The sequence below is a fragment of the Fomitopsis serialis genome, assembly GCF_022376445.1.
Source record: "Fomitopsis serialis strain Sig1Antser10 chromosome Unknown B0H18scaffold_34, whole genome shotgun sequence".
NCBI classification, from domain to species: Eukaryota; Fungi; Basidiomycota; class Agaricomycetes; order Polyporales; family Fomitopsidaceae; genus Fomitopsis; species Fomitopsis serialis.
The window spans coordinates 205,574-221,936 of record NW_025954994.1 but is presented as its reverse complement, the minus strand read 5'-3'; the positions used below and the strand labels follow the sequence as shown (position 1 = coordinate 221,936).

Below are 16,363 nucleotides of genomic sequence, written 5' to 3'. Positions count from 1 at the left end.
CATCAGAGCGGCCTCTTGCAAGCACTTTGGGTACGAACCTGGACGATCGACGGCCTCGTTGGACAGCAGTTAAGTTATGTTCTCGTCTCGGTTATACGGGTAGAGTTGCGCAGCGCATGTACGGCTCCTCCGTGGCTACAGGGGACGACAAGCACTCCATCCGCTTGCCAGTGTCCTAACAAATTGATACTTTCATCACTATCAGCGCGACTCACGTCGTTGTGCATTATATCCTATGTGATCGTTGCGAAGGATTGCAGCGTAGACTAGGGCGGTGCGTAGTAGAAGGGGTGAAGATGAGTCGTTCTGCTTCGCCCGCTGACGACTCCCTGCAGACTCTCATGCTGAATGGAAGTCCTGCATCGTCATGCGCGCTCATCATCACTCCGACCACGTTGTCCTAAATCGTCGCCCCATCGTGTGGACTAGGTTTGGACATGCTGCGTCAACCACACATTTCCACCGGCCACGCGGAATGATCGCCTTCCACATGAGCCGCAGTACGTGCGTGAGTTACAGCCTCCTGATAGATGCACGGCTACTTAGCCGGGTCTAATAGCCCGCTGCATCTTGGTTGCTGGTGGCAGTGCTCCGGGATCGCCATCTGCTGATCCGCTGAGGATGATCAGCGGACTCCGGAGGACTCAGGACAGGCTACTTTAGCCTGAAAATCGTCCGCCGTCGACGATGCATGACCCACGAGTTGTTTTGTCTAGATCCCGCATGCTGCACACCCGGAGAGCATGCAACAGAGCTGTACTCTATAGGGAAGAGCACCATGGACCGCGTTCAAGTCCACGGCACTGACAAGCCTTTGGCCCAAGTACTGCTCGACAAGTGAGTCTCGTAACGATGTCACCTATGTAGTGCATCAGCACTGACGATCCGCGACAGCTACACCATTAATTACTGTCAACTTGCATCTGCTGGTGAGTCGCGCGAGTATGGACGACCCACAATATGGCTAACCAGACTGATTCTGTTTGCTATATAGCGTTGTTACTCTTCGATTATCTACTTACATTCGGAGACGAGGCGCACTTCATCTGGGGTACACGAATGCGCGTTGCATTCGTGTTCTACCTGAATAGGTTCACCATGTTGGCAACTGCAGTGCTATACATACTGGGGATTTTGTCGTGGCATTCTCTCATTGTGCGTGGTCCTGCTAGTGCCAAGCATCCGAGGTCATGATTTGATCCCTATTATCTTTTCCATAGACGTGCGTGATATGTCTTTTGTGTTGCTCAGAGACTCATTTTGCGTCAGCTGTAAAGGGCAAGTCATTGCGAACGAAATATGTCTATGTCTCTCGTACCTTATATGGACATGTAAGCTAGCAGCCTCTCGGACTTTTCTGCGAAGGGCTGACGCGGTTTTTAGGGGTCTCGGCTCTGCGTATACAAGCTTTGAGTCAAAGCATCATACTTACGCCATCACCTCCATACTGAGCATAATACCTCTGTGTGTTACATAGTGAGAAAAGTAGCCGTACGGGCCTGATACATAAGCACTGATGATTTATATGTGTCTTAGGTCGTTTATGCAACCATGGAGCTGGTCCTCATGCCCCTCATCCCGGGCCTCACCGCATGCGCAAGCTACCAGTATCTTTCTCCCAAAACTGATCACAGGTATGTCTACACTACTTCAACAAGGCTGAGTGTCGCTGACTATCATGCTAGATGTATGTCATTCTGAGTGCCACCCGAAGCCTTGAATTAACCAGTCTAATAGTGCTATGGGCTTCCCGAGCTTGCGCAATAGCGTCCGATGTCATCGTAATCGTGACTACCTGGCTGAAGACTTGTCACGGAGTCGGAGGTTCCACCTCCATGAACATCCACGGGTGGTGGCCAACTGGAACGAGGGGCGTTAGCATAATCGTCCTGCTCATGAGAGATGGTGTGTAATTCGTTCGTGTGGTCGCCTTCTAGCTGGCACCTGACGCTGTGCGCTCATCTCCATAGGTATTCTATGCTTCTTGTTAGCCTATATGCGCATATAGTCGGAACCTCGTCGTTGACAATGCTGCGCTCAATAGGGTCCTCCTCGTTCTGAACCTAGTTCAGATGGTGGTACATCTTGAGCATGTACGTCGTTTTCACTTATGCACTGAGATGGGTTTTGACTCCGAGCCATAGGCATACGGCACCCATTTCGTCTTTACTGCGTAGGTCTTGAATTGCTTCAGTTTCGCCGAAGGGTCACGTAATCGCCACCAATCAGCATGGCAAATATTCTCGTCTCCCGCCTGTTGATCAACCTCAACAAAGTGGCGCACCAAAACATAGCGCTGGGAACCAAGTCATTTACTCTGGGACCTGATACGCCTGCAACAGATGATTCGAACCCCAGCTTAATGTTTGCTACGTTCCAGACAGGTACGCGCTTGTCGTGATCTTGCGGTGAACCTGGCTGATATACGATCACAGAGGATGGGTTCGTAGAACATAGTGTACAGTGGATGGAAGCGGCGAGGTGTGCCAACATCACCTAGCAACTGCACGGACCTCGGTATGATCAGGACTTTGAACTATTTTCAGCGTACGCATTTACTTACGCCATCCGAACTCATCCACTACGTACGGACTGTAGCGCTGAGCTGAGCTTCGAAGCCAGTTGTAGATATTCCACGTAAATGCGCTATCTACTTAGTACAAAGAGTACATACACGGCTTGATGTCATCTACTGGACACAGTAAGCTTGATGAGGCCAGTTGGAGACCAATGCACTTCTGGATGCCGGATTTTGATGTCCTCAATACTGAATAAATGTGGAGCTACTCAGCTGCTGAGTCCACCTTCAGAGCTTCCACCGCTCCGTCCAACCTTGTCTCCGTTCTTCAACGACAATTATCAGGACTTCACCTGCCGCTTAACATTGACCTTGCCATCGTCTATATCGACGGTACGGCTACAATGTTCGTTCCCTGGGGTCTATAGAAAGCGACGTCACCATCGACCACGCGGCGCCGACCTACCCCTGGTATGCCATTGTCAAACTTGAAATTCCAGCAATGAACTCGTCTTTCCATCCTCGAATCATCCTCTGGATTCAACTCGAATCGAATCGAATGAACCTGGACATACCTATAGCTCGGAGACCGCTCGCACGTCTGTTTCCCCGCTAGACATTCAAGCTCAGCCACCCAGTCCTTCTCGCTGGCCGTATTCCTCGGGCCCCGACAATCAGCAGGTTGCCTCGCGCCTCATTCGAACCAAACCCTATTCGACGCTCGCTCACACGCTCACCTCGTCGCCTGAACGGAGGTTGTGCACATCCCTGCCGCTGAAATCGGCGTTTTCGTGCGTGAGTCGTCAATATTGTGTTTTTCGCGTTGGTGGAACGGAGAGAGAGGGGCGTGCGGACCTCCTGGTCGCTGGTATCGCAGAGCCGCCAGGCGTCTACGACGTTGGCCCCGACGCCCACCGGTATGTGCACAATCGCTGGCTATATGCGTCTCGCGGCGGGTTTCTCAGTGTTCTTAACTCGGGCGTATGGCATAGTTGGCGCATCGGCCGCAGAACATCGATTTCTCCACCAATTGCATCTGCCGTACGCGACCCGGAGTACAACCTCGCGTGTCCTCGGCGAGGTGCTTTCTCGCAAGTCCAAGTGTTGTATCCAGCAGTGCTAACGTTCAACTCCTAGCAATCTTTTGACAGATACTAGATCCTTGCTAGATCCGTAGACCCAGGCTTCGAACGACCCACCTCACGACTTCTCCACCACGACTTCCACGCTCACCCACGCACGTCCGACCTTCACGCAATCACATCTACACACGCGATATCGTACATTAACTCACTCCCCAGGCGCGATGCCTCTCCTCCACCGACGCAAGCGGTCTACCTCCGTTGAGGCCCCAGCCCCCTCGACGTCGACGCCGGGCTCGTGATCTCACAACCTACCAAGATGCAGGCTTCTACCTCTGGCCCGTCCTCGCGACAGGCGCCACCGTCCGTCGACCCGCTCCCGCATCTCACACGCGCGACGCTCAACCACATGCGCACCGGATCGATACCGGTCATCACGAGCAGCGGGGTCACAGTGCCGAGCACAAACTCGGGGGTGCCGATGTCCGTGCCAGGGAGCAGCAAGGGAAGGAGAGGGAGAGGGAGCGTGGGCGGGAGAGACCCAGGGAGAACGAGCGGCGCAACGACCAGCATGCGGCACGCATACCGGCGTCCGCAAAGGCAAGGAGCGGGACATGGGCGTACCAATGAGGCGAAGCGAGGAGGTCGCGACTACGTCCGTGCCCCCGCTGTACGCACGGTTCGCGAAGAGCGCTAGTGCCGAACGGCCCGACGCGGCAGAGGAGGGGCAGCGCAAGCGGGCGCAGAGCCATCGGACGGCGGAGGAGCTGCAGGAGCGGGAGCGCAGACGTGAGGAGCGGAAGCAGAGGAGGACAGAGCGAGGGACGCCGAACGGGTCATGCAGCTGAAGCCGGAGTCGCCGCTATCGACGCTGGAGCGGAGAGCGCGTCGTGATGCCGAGCGGGAGCGACAACGAGAATCCGACGAACGTGCGCGTGACAGGGACAAGCGCAAACGAGAGAAGGAAAGAGAGGCGATGGAGGCAGAGGTTGCGCGGGCTAGGGAGCGGGAGGAGAGACGTCGGCGACGTAGAGAGGAGAAGGAGGAAGAGGAGGCGCGGAGAGCAAGAGAGGCAGCGTGGGCGAGAGCGAGGGAGGAAGAGGAGGCGAATGCTCATGCAGAGGCTGAGAGGAGGAGGCAGGACGAAGCCCAGAGACAACAGGAGGACGCCCAGAGACAACAAGATGAGGCCCGAAGGCAACAAGAAGAGGCTCAGAGACGGCACGAACAGCAAATGGAAGCTCAGAGACGGCATGAGCAGCAAATGGAAGCACAACGACAATACGAGGCGGACATGCAGAGACAGCGCGATCTCTCGGCCAGTCTGCAAAGCCAAACAACGTCTGCAAATCCCATGAACACCCTTCCGCGAAGCTGGGTAGGCGAACGAGCTCTCGCGCACCCGCTCCATTTCGAACGCCATCTAACACGTCGAATGCGTCAGATCCCGCTGCAGGTTACAACCACGCAGACCCATCACATCCACCGGGGTACGCCCCGCTCGCGGCGCATCATGCACATCACTACCCACCATACGCCGCCGCGCCTACGCCGAGCTCGAGCGCGCCGTCCACAGTCAGCTCGCAATCGCCCATGCACACGTATCCGCCCGTGCCGGGCGCGCACCCGGCGCCGTCCCTGCGGCCGTCGCGCTCTTTCGAGAACGGGCGGAATCTCGGGCGGCGACAAGGCAGCATGGGCCCGCCGCTCTCGCCCTCCGCGCGGCACGGTGGGAGGATGTATGGCTATGGCTTCGGGGGCGGACATCATCGGAGCATGTCGAGCGGTGCGTCAGTCACAGGTGCGAGCGTCCGGAGTAGTGGGCTCCCGACGCCACCGAGCAGCGCCAGCAGTGCAGTTGGACAGGGGAGCAGACCGGGCAGCGAGCAGGTGCCGCCGCCACCACATGCTCAACAGAGTTCCGCGCCACATCGAGAGCAACGGCGACATGAGGGACAGGCGCCGTCCTCATCGGATCTGGTCGCGTCCTCGTCAAAGGCATCTGTCGACAAGCCATTGCCTACGCCGGTCGATCCGGTCGGAGCGTCTGCGCCCACGCGCACGCCTGGACCTGCAGTAGTTCCTCCCTCGCCGACGACGGAGTCGAGCAAGCCGAGGAGGAAGTACTCGCTGCTTGCTGCATTTGGATTGAAGAGCAAGGAGAAGGCGGACGAGAAGGTGTGTGTTTCATTTGCGTTGACTGTTGTCCTCTCTATTCCCGCCTCAAATGGTCGTCTGTGGGCCATGTTGCACATGCTTCCTCTTCAGAGGACGCTCTGTGCTCGAAATGGCACAACGTATGCCCTGCCTTGCATTTCATGTGGTTCACTGTCGATCAAAGAGCGTGACATCGGCGTGAAGGGGTTCAATGGTACCCCGTTTGTGCTGGGACGCGCCGTCCATGCATCACTGTGCCAATTGCTGTCGTGTCACTGTGTCCTAGACACGCGCGTTCTATGTGCAATTGTCTGTCTTGGACAGGACCATTGAGATGCGGTCTGTTCTGGGCATGTCGCTTTTGCTATCCGGGGGAAACGTATCAGTATTTCCCGTTGCATGTTGGTCCAGACCGGGATTCGGCACTTCGAGTCTATGGTACACATTCTCATTATGCATCAGATCTGGCTCGACCTCTGATATGCACTATGCGAGTGACATTCGCATGGCTCGATGCATTTTGGGCAAGTGTACCGTAACTTCAAGAAGTTCAGCCTGTTGACTGGCGCATGTTCCGGTGACGCGAATTTCGCGCGAGTGTCACCAACTTCGCTGAAGTGCGAAACGTTCGTCTCGGGCTTTCATGGAGCATAAGAACAAAACCTTCTGCATGCATCGTGAAGCTGATCTTCGGTCGTCTGCTTACGGGATAGCAGGAGAACCAGGGTGCATTGGCAGCCTTGGGAATCCTTTCTTGATGCTTTTTGCTGCAGATGTCAAGCACCACTCGTTGCCTGCCTCGCTACTTGTCCGGCCCCGCGACAGGTTGTCGACGCGCGGTGCATTAATGATCTTCGGGGTCGGGGGTTCGATCGCGCGGTGCTGAATTCAATTAGGCTCTAGCCTTCGGCGCTCCGTGTCTCGCACAGCACCCGGACTTCCCGCCGAGGAGACATGATGTCACCTGTACTGTCATTCAGGCATGCAGAGCATCGCGGCTACCGCTCAATCGGTATTCGCCGAGCCACCGCTGGGCTGTGTCGCGCAATGTTCGTCGTGGGTGAGAGGGCGGACGCGACGACGACGACGCTGTGGCGGCGTCCACGGAGCGGACTTGGAGGGTGGGAGAGGACAAGAGCCTGCAGGCGCCGGCATGCGTGCTGTGTTAGGCAAAAGAACGGGGATGTCGTGCGTCAATTGACGAGTCCGTGCTGCCAATCTTGTTGCCAGGGTCGAGCCCCGTACGTACACGGCCCAGGAACATGGCGTTTTGCGCTGCATCGATCGGCGCCAGTTGCAACCTTATGCTCGCGTTATAACCCGTGCAGCGCGCGTGCTCGCGAGGCTTTTCGCGACCCTTGCTTTGTTCTCTTGCCCGAGGCGAGGCCGCCTGCTTTCTCGACTTGACTCTCGCCGTCGCGCTCGTCCACTGGGATGCCTGTCCGCACCAGCGTATACCCGTCTTTCCAGCCTGGCTTCGACGCCCCCACTCGCGACAGGGAGGTGCACGTTCGTCAGAGTGTCCGCTCTCATCGTCCGCAACCTGACCCCAGCACGTACGCACCCGGGAGCTACAGGGATGTCACTCAGACCCGTACTGGCAGTCAGAGCAGACCGCATATCACCACGGGGAGGTCACAGAGTAGTAGGAGGTCTCATGACCGCGACAGTGGCGCGTCTGCAGCGCGCTCGCGTTCCGTAGCCCCGGTGAGCTCCTTTCCAAGTTGTAGGGCGTCTTCCTCGGGCGTCCCTGGTCGTACCAATTGGCAAACCTACGGGACCGGGGTAGCTTGCAATGGTGTTGGTACTGCGATATCCTTGGACCCGAATAGTGGGTGTGGTTGTGATTTTACGGCGTGTATATTGGGCGCTTGATGGCAGCATGTGTGTCGCGCATGGCAGGGTATACGTTTCGCGATGCTTGCTTCTACATCTCTCAATCCATTGTGACTGCTAGATACTAACAGTACGCGTTCCCATAGCGAACACCGTCCTCCTCTCACCATTCGGCTTCCGCTGTACAGCCAGTGCCGGTATCAAGCCGGACACCTTCTAGCAAGTCTGACTCGCGGCGTCCATCCGCTCAACCAGGCCCACGTTCACCGTCGCGTACGCCATCGTATCAACAAGTGCCAGTCATCCCGCGCTCCGCCTCCGGCTCTCACCCCTCCGTCCACCAGATCTTTCAGCACCCAAGCCCGCCAGGTTCTCAGACGTACGTATACCCGCCTCAAGGCTACCCGTATGGATACCAACAACCCGCCAGTGGACATCCGTACTCTCCGCCGCAGTCTGTGTCTTCGTCTGCCACGCCCAGTCGGGCGACCAGTCCGCGTGCGGTGCACCGCAAAGCGCCGCCACCCGTGCATCCTTACCCACCGCACCGTCAACAGATTCCGTCGGCGCCATCGTTCCATTCCGTGGGGTCTTTGCAGCCTACCCCCAGCATTCATGCGTCACTAGCATCAGGCTCTGCATCATCAGCAGCCTTCACCCCGTCGAGTACTGGTGTTACTTCTCCACAGACCACATCTGTCTCTGCCGTTCATCTCCCGCAGAGCCGGAGCAGGCCCGACGTCGGTGCTAGGAGCGCAAGCGGGCACGGACACGGGTCCAAGGAGGATGTCCGGCCGGCGGAGTCGCGCACGCCGCCGGTGCCTCGCCCCCCGCAAAGCGAGGCCGACGACGACCAGCGCCTCAGCCGGATGCCGCTCCTGCAGCCCCGACAGCTGTCCCAGCCCCAGTTGCAAGTTCAGGTACAACAGCCGCCGCACTCGCCCAGCCAGCCGTCTCCCCCGCCGACCCACAGCTTGGACGTGCCGCAGGACATAGACCGCGACGGGCGCACGCCGAGCCCTCGGCCTGCCCATTCCCACCCTTCTCAGCAGGACGTACATGGCGCGGAACACGACCAGCACACCGAGGTGCCCGTCCGGGGAAAGCCGAGGATCTTTGCGGCTATGGGTGCTGAGGAGCAAGAGGCCGAGCATGGTGAGGCGCAGCCGCCCGCGGAGCAGTGGGAACACGAGACGCCCTCGTGAAAGGCAAGCCGAGGATCTTCGCTGCGCAGGACGAGGGTTCGGACGAGCAGGGCGCGGGCGCGGGTGGGCAGCAAGAGGGCGCATATAGCCAGTCGGCGGACGCGCACGTGCCGCAGGAGGGTGCATACACCCAGCCTGCTCAGCAGGAGAAGGAGGTGCACGGTCCGGCGGCCGATGGTATCGTCCGAGACTATCCGCACACGTACGGCTATCCCACTCCACGGTCACGTTCGCCTGTCCTCCCCGCCGACCTCGCTGCCATCCTGCACGACGACGACGACGACGTACGCGGCCGGCGGCGCGAGGTGCTCCCGAAGGGGAACCAGGATAGCCATCGGATCTCGCGCTCGTTACCCCCGACGCCGTCACCGCGTGCGCCGACGCCCGAGGTTCACCATGATACGGACGTCGAGCGCGAAGTGGGCGGGAGTGCGGACGGGCATGTGTCTGCACGCAGGCGACTCCGGAAGGGCGGGAAGCTGAGACGAGGGAACTCGCAGAGCGACTCGGAGAACGAGGAGCGGCGGCATGGCATATCTTCGGGCTCGGGCTACGGGGCATTTTTGGCATGAAGTCGATGACGGATAAGCAGGTGGAGAAGCTGGGAACGAAGGACGTCGGGGCGAGCGCGATTGCCGGAGTGAGTGCCCCAGGGCCCTTAGGTGTGCAGATGACCCCGGTGACGGTGGCGACTGGCGACGGCGGACGTCCAGAGGAGTGGGAGCGGGAGCGACGGGCGGAGGAAGCTGAGGAAGGAGGGGCGGCGGGGGCGGCGCGAGGATCGGGGCGATGAGCGACCGGCGGAGCATGCGCAGGACATGGGTGAGGAGTCGAGCTTCGTGCACATCGACAGCTCTGCGGTGCAGGACGAGATGCAGCGTGGGCGGACGGGCCCCGGGGCGCCGCCCACGCCCGTCACGCCGGAAGACTATGCAAAAGCGCGCGCGCAAAGACGGGGGGCGAAGCTGGGCAAGGCTCTCCCTGCGATCATCGCGCAGGCTGCCGCCCCTCCGCCTGAGCCGCAGGAGCCCCCAAAGCCGAGCAAGCCGTACCCCTGGTCAAACATCTGCTTGAGTCTACGTTGTTGGCTGGCTGCTCGCGTATCTGTCGTACAATGAGTGGCTTGTCATCGCTCAGCTCAACGCGAGGTGAGGACGGAACGAACAAGCGGCGCGAGTTGACGGAGTCTGTGCTGGAGAAGTTCCTGGGGCCTGTAGGGTATGCGCGGTGGACTGGGGTCTAGATCCGAGTCTCGCCAAAGGGAAGAGCAAGGAGCGGACGAGCGAGGGGGATAGAGACAAGCCCAAGTCGGCCAACGACGGCGAAGCGTTGACGCTGACGCTGCAGGTCAGTTCTGTGAGACAGCTTAGGCAGACGTGTACATGCTGACCGCGTTCCGTAGGACCTCAACAACTATATGCGCGGAGTCTCGATGCCGTCACACCAGTTCTCGACTCTGGCTGCGGAGTACCTGCATGCCCGTGGCGACCCGGTCCAGGTTGCTTGAGGAATGAGCTCGCTGCCTGCTGCCGCGCATACACCCGGATAGTCTTACGCTTGCGTGCTCAGGCGGAGGCAGAGGCTCGCAACCCATCCCCGGTCGCTGTTACGGTACCTCAAGCCCCGAGCTCGCCACCATCGCGCCGTGGCACTTCATTGCAGCGTGGTACGTCCCGGGCGTCCAGCCGAGCACCTTCGCGGTCGCCTTCGTACACGACAACGATCCAGGCACCGATACGCGCAGCACAGTCTCCGCTTTTTCGTCTTAGGCGTGCGCCGCTGCTGCAAGTGTTCGTGCCTTCGCCGGAGGGCGACTGGCTGTCGGACGAGAGCATCGTGACTTGTGAAGAGGAGCTCAAGAAGGCGGGCGTGTCGCATCTGCTGCGGGCAGGAGACGTGGTGTGGGATATTGCTATCGGTGATGAGGGTAACATTGGTCGGATGGTCTGGGACGGTGCATACCTGATTGTGAGTGTTTGTGCTTCATATCAGCCACAACGCGCGCTGAAAGCGAACTGCATTGCAGGACCTGGACTTTGCGTGGTCGCGTATTGGGGACCTCCCCAAGTACTTGCCTACGCTTGCGTTCCCGCCCTCCTACTTCCACCGCGTCATCCGCACGCAAGGCTCCGGGAACCCGATATGTCACATCGACATCGCGCCCTGGGGCGAGGAGATTGCGGCAAACCTGCAGCTGCTCCAGGACAGGATGAAAACTGAGACGTGCGTGGAATGTCGCTGAGTTGGCTCATCGTAACTAATCTGTTGTTGAAACAGGCCGCAGGGTAACCACCACACAGTCGTGCGCTGGGTCCACCGCTCCTCTTTCACGATCATACCGCCTGTTCCCAACAAACCGTTACGCATTCCCCCCATGGCGAATGTTGGCCCGGGGCCGAGTCATGGTGTGTGGCTTGTCGATCCTGGCTGGTACGGGCGAGTCGTCGTAGAGGCGGAAGGGACGAACGAGGGCCTCGCAGACCTGCAGAAACGGTGCGGAAGTGCTTTCCCTCCACGTGCCGTGGGTGCGCGGGCGGGAGGTGAGCAGGCAACACAGGAGCGCAGCTTCGTGTTCAGGATTTTGAGGGAGAAAAGGTGCGTTTCGTTCACTGCTGCATGTGCATAGCAGCCAGTACTGATCAACGTATGCTCGCTAGCCGTCCTGGCGAGATTTGGATCCGGACTGTACGAGAGAAGGAGCGATTACGATGAAGGACTTTCCTTGATGCATGGACCGTTACGAACAAAACCTCGCGTCGTCGAGTTGTATGAAGGTACAATGTTGTATTTTCCTCCTGCGCCACTGTTGTTCTTGCTTGTTGTACTGCTAAACCGTTGTAATGCTCTTTAGACGATGACCCGAAAGCTACGTGCAGATTAATCCGATATTGTGTTCGCGTTCAATCATGCTCTCAAGTGGCTGCTACGAGACTGCCGGTATCAGAGGCTGCGAGCATCACGCCTGCAGATCCATTCAAAAATTTGTTCAGCTCGTCATTCAACGTTCAGCCTTCCTGTGTTCAGGGTGAACCGAAGTATCCGAGTTTGAGGTGGTGGTGGCCTTTACACGCTTCGCGCAAGGAGTGAACATGCGAAAGCACTGAGCATCGCGGAGGTGAGCTGATCCATGCTATAGAGCGCTTATCAATGACACAAGCACGAGTCGCAAAGACCACAGCATCGCGACAACAAACGTGTCGCACCTGTCGGCACTGCAGATGTCGTCGCGGGCGAGATCATGTTCAACACGGAGTCACCCTGGCCTGCATCACGAAGCAACCTGGATTCTACACTAGCTCTACTAGCTATGGACAAGAAATATGGGTATTCTACACATCAGTGTTGAGATCATCTACAATCGACGGTGAGCACAGCTACAGACAGCAATGCATGGCGGTGCACACCTGTTATGACAGAGGCAAACATGATCGTCGGAGCCTCGGCCTCAGCTTCCGTGCACCCGGAGCTTGCCAGCAGTGGCTCCCTCGTTGTGTAAACGGCTCAAGCACGACATTTTTGCCCACCGCCTCATTGAGATTGATCAACAATCGTGAGATGAGAACGCTCGCCATCCTGCATCGGCAATGAGGACTGCAGTCGGTTTGGTACGAACGAGAAGACGAACGAGAAGACGAACGATGTTATGAAGACGTTCAAAACGCCATGGGCCTAGTGGGAGCATGAGCATATGACCTTCTTGGCATACCTAGCCTTGTGAACGACTTACGGTCTGGAAACTCGTGAGCATCTGTGCGACGTTGAGGACGAGAAGCACGCTGATCGGAAGTGAGCTATACTTCAGCTCTCGCGAAGAAGAGCCACTCACAGAAAACATATCATTTCTAACATGGCAGTCGTCAGAAATCCTGCCCAGCTACGCACGCGCAAATAACGCACCATCTCGGATAAGCAGGTGTCCGAGCGTCGGTGCGTCAGAGCGGCCACGCAGCAGCTTCCGTAGACAGAATACGCGGAGCCTTTTCACAATGCCTGACATCTTGTACCACGTCACCACAATGACGATCAGATTGCTTGCGACCGCGCATGCATGTGAGGCGTATAACACTGTAGTCATGGCCGTGAGCGAGGCGGATTGGCTACGTTGCGCGGGGCGGACAACGCACGTCTGCAGTCATTGAGTACGCATCAGCCAAATCCGATTAACAAGTGCTCATAGCAGACTGCGCACCGTGTACTCAGGCTATGCGAGAGGCTATCTTGGGTTGCACAGGTTGTGATGCTGGGTACGAGGGGAATCGTAATGAATGTCATCCTGGTGTACAGGACCTTCCCCACAGCTGTGAGCGTTGAGTTAGAACCGTCCGGGTCCGCAGCTCTCACCAAGTTGGATACAAATGGCCTAGGTGAACAGCAGAGATCCACGAAACATCGACGGAGAGCTTCACAAGACCTTCCAGGTATTCGATCGCGTCATCTGTGAGGCGCACAAGAGTACATACAGCGCGAGATTCCAAACCAACTCTACTGGCTGTTTTCATGGAGTCGAGAACTCTCTGGATCGGAGTCGAAACGATCTAAAGTCAATGCTGAGCACATCTACAATCATATGGACAGTGTGTAATGGTGCACACCTGTTGTGACAGGGGCGAACATGATCGTCTGAGTCTCTGTCTCCGTATATGCGCTGCTTTCTGGCCAGTGACTCCCGACTTGCCCGCCCGGCTCGAGCACGACATCTTTGCTCGCCACCTCATTGAGGTTGATCAGCAAACGCGAGACGAGGATGCTCGCCAGCCTGCGTTGACAATAAGGGTTTTAGTTGGTTCGAGGAGAACGAGATGACGAACGATGTGATAAGACATATAAAACGCCGTACGCCTGGTCGGAACATCAGCATATGATTTTCAGCGCATACGTGGACAGCTTACTATCTGGAAACTCGTGAGCATCTGTGCAATGTTGAGAGCAAGAAGCACGCTGATCGCAGCGTCAGCTATACGGTAACTAAACTACTCCATAACGAAGATGTACGCCACCACTCCGACAGTAGGTTGCGAGGGCGGATGCCCAATTCCCCCGGCGGGCCTGACGTCCCGTACCATATCACCACGATGACCGTAAGATCACTTGCATCGCGCATGCGCGGGAGGCGTATAGTACTGCGTTCATGAACGTGAGCAAGGCGGATGAGCCACATTGCTCAGAGCGGACCACGCACGCCTGCAGCCATTGAGTATACGTTAGTCATAGCACAGCACATTCAGAACGGGATGCACACCGTGTATCTAAGTTATGTGAGATGCTGTCGTCGGTCGCGCAGGCTGTGATGCCGGGTATGAGGGGATCGTGATGAACGTCGTTTTGGCGTACAGAACCTCCAACCGCCGAGTAAGCACCATATATTAAATGCTCCGTGACTAGAATCTCACCAAATTAGATATCACTGGCATGATTCCGAGTAATAGGGTTGCACAGGCGAGTGCACGGCTCCGACTGAGCGCCCTGACGCGAAGAGCGGAAACCCCTGCCCAGGTAGTAAGCATGCTCCGACTAGATGGTGAAGATGTGTGTGCGTCTTACAGGCCCAAATCACGTATGAAGCGGACATGAAATCTCATTGGCGATCAGTAGACCCTCGCACCTGTAAGCTACATCGTCAACTCATACTTGAAATAGTGATGATTAGAGTGACGCACTCCTGTGTTAGCATTCATCAACGTCGACAAGCAGTGATGAACATCAGAAAGTATGAACGGAAACCAAACTCGTACCTCCACAGAAGACCAGGACAGAATGCCGAGTGCGCCCGTCACGGTCAATCCCACCATAGACATTCGATTGAGGAAGAAAACGAACGCTGCCGGCTGCCTCCGGCCCCATATGTAGCGCACTTCACTTTCGACCGTCAGACAGTGATCATAGATCAGGAGTGCTAGGGTGGTAACAGTTAGCCTGGATCTGGAAAGGTGCAGATTGAGACGCTCACCTGCGGGTGCCAGCTGGCAGTAGTTTGCAACAAAGCTAGACGTGCGCGTCGTGAATACCAACAGAGAGGGAGTCGAAGGGAACCAGCCTTTGCGAAAGATAATACGCAATTTGTCTTTCATTGAGGTAGGTATTCATGGTGTAGGACGTGCAAAGAACGAAGGCGGCAGGAGGAGTCAAGGATACTTGATGGGAAAGGGTCTCTGAGGGGGCCTCCGAGTCTGGCGAGTCGCGACCGGGATTTGTATACATAAGTAGTCGGTGCGAGGCACCCCGGGTTCCCTTGACATGATCATCAAAGTTGCGACATGCCAGGCATGGCGCCATGTCACCCTCTATCATACATCCTCGATGATGATACTGTCCTTTGTATGCGATAGCGGCGTCGACGTTGTTCGTTTCAACTCGTACCTGAGAAGCCATAAAAGACGCTTGCCGGCTTGATGGTCTGCAACGGAGACTATGGACAAGCTAGCGGTCCGCTGCCATGACTTGTGAGCTCGTGCCTTCTCTTCGCCTGCGCCTTGAATCGCCACTTCCTTCGCCATCCGTGAATTTAAGTGATTCAAAGTACATGTCCAGAATTCAAACTGACTTACGAATATGGACTTTCTGGAGCTCTATCAGGGCGTTCAAGTTCAGGCCAATGGAGCTAGACAATACAGCCTCGGCAGTCAAGATTCAAGAACAGTCGGCGATGGGCTTCAGTAGGATCAAAGTACCTGTGTGCGCGTAACAGTGAGGCGACGGCGTGAAGTCGTGACAGCCATTCCCGTAGTGCACCACCCCCGGCGTGGAAGTCCGTACAAACGGGGTGCATCGGTCTTCGTACCCTCTTGCGATGTTCCCACTAATACTCGACATGAGGTCAGTAACTGTAGATGTCGAGATAATAAGGAAGAAGCGTCAAATGCCAAAGCACATCAGATGAAGATATCCCGACGCACCCAAGCTAAAGAAGTCGTCGACTCTGGTCGGAGAGACCACACAATTCAAGTAGAGTAGAGTCGACGATCAGTGTCGCAATCTGCCTTCGCGACGAGCGCTGCAGAGATGTTCGACACAGCGCACAGGCACAGAACAGGCGAGGCATAGGACTCGTAACTGTCTGGGAAAGCATACCTCCGCAATCAATAGTATTCAAAGCCGTCAACGACGAAGCCACAGTAGAATAGCAATCCTCAGGTCGAGACACACGCATACCGCCTTCGGCTCAGCGAGACTGCTGCCTTCGTGGTCATCTCCAAGGAGAAATCTCATCTGCTTTCGTAAAGACGGCCTGTTAGATCTATGAGAATGTTACAAGCCATATGTACCCGGACTCACCCAGCGAACGTGAAGTTGAACGGCGACCACTGCACCACATAACACGTCCCATGGCTGGTTTCTCGGTGTGTGCTATACAGTGGATTGCATCTTGGATATGGCCACTGACAGTTCAGATAATCTGCATAGTAGTGCCATTGCGGATGCCAAGGTCGACGAGTAGGTACATATAGTCTCCGTTGCAGACCGTACAAGCCTGCGGTCAGTACATAAGTAAGTACTGTCGTTTCTAAACTTCTATAAGTAGACCGTATCGGCCACAATCACGTGTTCCACGGTATTGCGCGCTTTTA

The 16,363-nt window shown here is 56.8% G+C and overlaps 6 protein-coding genes across 6 annotated transcripts; 4 read left to right on the top strand and 2 right to left on the bottom strand.

Moving 5' to 3' along the window:
* Window positions 1–706: 706 nt before the first annotated feature.
* B0H18DRAFT_367787 (uncharacterized protein) lies at window positions 707–1,624 on the top strand. Its single transcript, XM_048037787.1, has 6 exons — window positions 707–837; window positions 895–929; window positions 995–1,157; window positions 1,270–1,331; window positions 1,384–1,476; window positions 1,537–1,624. Exons 1-5 carry the CDS (start codon window positions 779–781, stop codon window positions 1,449–1,451), a joined length of 387 nt encoding a protein of 128 aa, XP_047893278.1. The 5' UTR covers window positions 707–778; the 3' UTR covers window positions 1,452–1,476; window positions 1,537–1,624.
* On the top strand, window positions 1,606–2,605 carry B0H18DRAFT_367772 (uncharacterized protein). Its single transcript, XM_048037786.1, has 7 exons — window positions 1,606–1,638; window positions 1,738–1,905; window positions 1,971–1,986; window positions 2,045–2,093; window positions 2,145–2,173; window positions 2,230–2,384; window positions 2,436–2,605. Exons 2-7 carry the CDS (start codon window positions 1,836–1,838, stop codon window positions 2,498–2,500), a joined length of 384 nt encoding a protein of 127 aa, XP_047893277.1. The 5' UTR covers window positions 1,606–1,638; window positions 1,738–1,835; the 3' UTR covers window positions 2,501–2,605.
* Window positions 2,606–4,306: 1,701 nt separating this feature from the next.
* B0H18DRAFT_367664 (uncharacterized protein) lies at window positions 4,307–5,855 on the top strand. The gene has a single exon (XM_048037785.1). The coding sequence runs from the start codon at window positions 4,439–4,441 to the stop codon at window positions 5,678–5,680; it is 1,242 nt and encodes a 413-aa protein (XP_047893276.1). The 5' UTR covers window positions 4,307–4,438; the 3' UTR covers window positions 5,681–5,855.
* A 1,140-nt stretch (window positions 5,856–6,995) lies between these two features.
* On the top strand, window positions 6,996–11,703 carry B0H18DRAFT_1008346 (uncharacterized protein). Its single transcript, XM_048028777.1, has 19 exons — window positions 6,996–7,503; window positions 7,782–7,790; window positions 7,818–7,866; window positions 7,888–7,999; window positions 8,024–8,053; window positions 8,075–8,120; window positions 8,151–8,182; window positions 8,204–8,291; window positions 8,316–8,773; window positions 8,812–9,227; window positions 9,320–9,483; window positions 9,512–9,855; window positions 9,936–10,025; window positions 10,049–10,145; window positions 10,201–10,290; window positions 10,314–10,766; window positions 10,825–11,021; window positions 11,076–11,393; window positions 11,456–11,703. The coding sequence occupies exons 1-19, from the start codon at window positions 7,192–7,194 to the stop codon at window positions 11,508–11,510; spliced, it is 3,360 nt and encodes a 1,119-aa protein (XP_047893275.1). The 5' UTR covers window positions 6,996–7,191; the 3' UTR covers window positions 11,511–11,703.
* Window positions 11,704–12,102: 399 nt separating this feature from the next.
* On the bottom strand, window positions 12,103–12,751 carry B0H18DRAFT_1008342 (uncharacterized protein). The gene is made up of 6 exons (XM_048028776.1): window positions 12,696–12,751; window positions 12,625–12,640; window positions 12,526–12,574; window positions 12,424–12,467; window positions 12,215–12,371; window positions 12,103–12,162 (listed from the first exon to the last, which is right to left on the bottom strand). Exons 2-6 carry the CDS (start codon window positions 12,636–12,638, stop codon window positions 12,151–12,153), a joined length of 276 nt encoding a protein of 91 aa, XP_047893274.1. The 5' UTR covers window positions 12,639–12,640; window positions 12,696–12,751; the 3' UTR covers window positions 12,103–12,150.
* Window positions 12,752–13,841: 1,090 nt separating this feature from the next.
* B0H18DRAFT_1008339 (uncharacterized protein) lies at window positions 13,842–14,823 on the bottom strand. Its single transcript, XM_048028775.1, has 6 exons — window positions 14,746–14,823; window positions 14,531–14,691; window positions 14,366–14,393; window positions 14,189–14,283; window positions 14,038–14,134; window positions 13,842–13,979 (listed from the first exon to the last, which is right to left on the bottom strand). The coding sequence occupies exons 2-5, from the start codon at window positions 14,591–14,593 to the stop codon at window positions 14,045–14,047; spliced, it is 276 nt and encodes a 91-aa protein (XP_047893273.1). The 5' UTR covers window positions 14,594–14,691; window positions 14,746–14,823; the 3' UTR covers window positions 13,842–13,979; window positions 14,038–14,044.
* Between the last annotated feature and the right edge of the window lie 1,540 nt (window positions 14,824–16,363).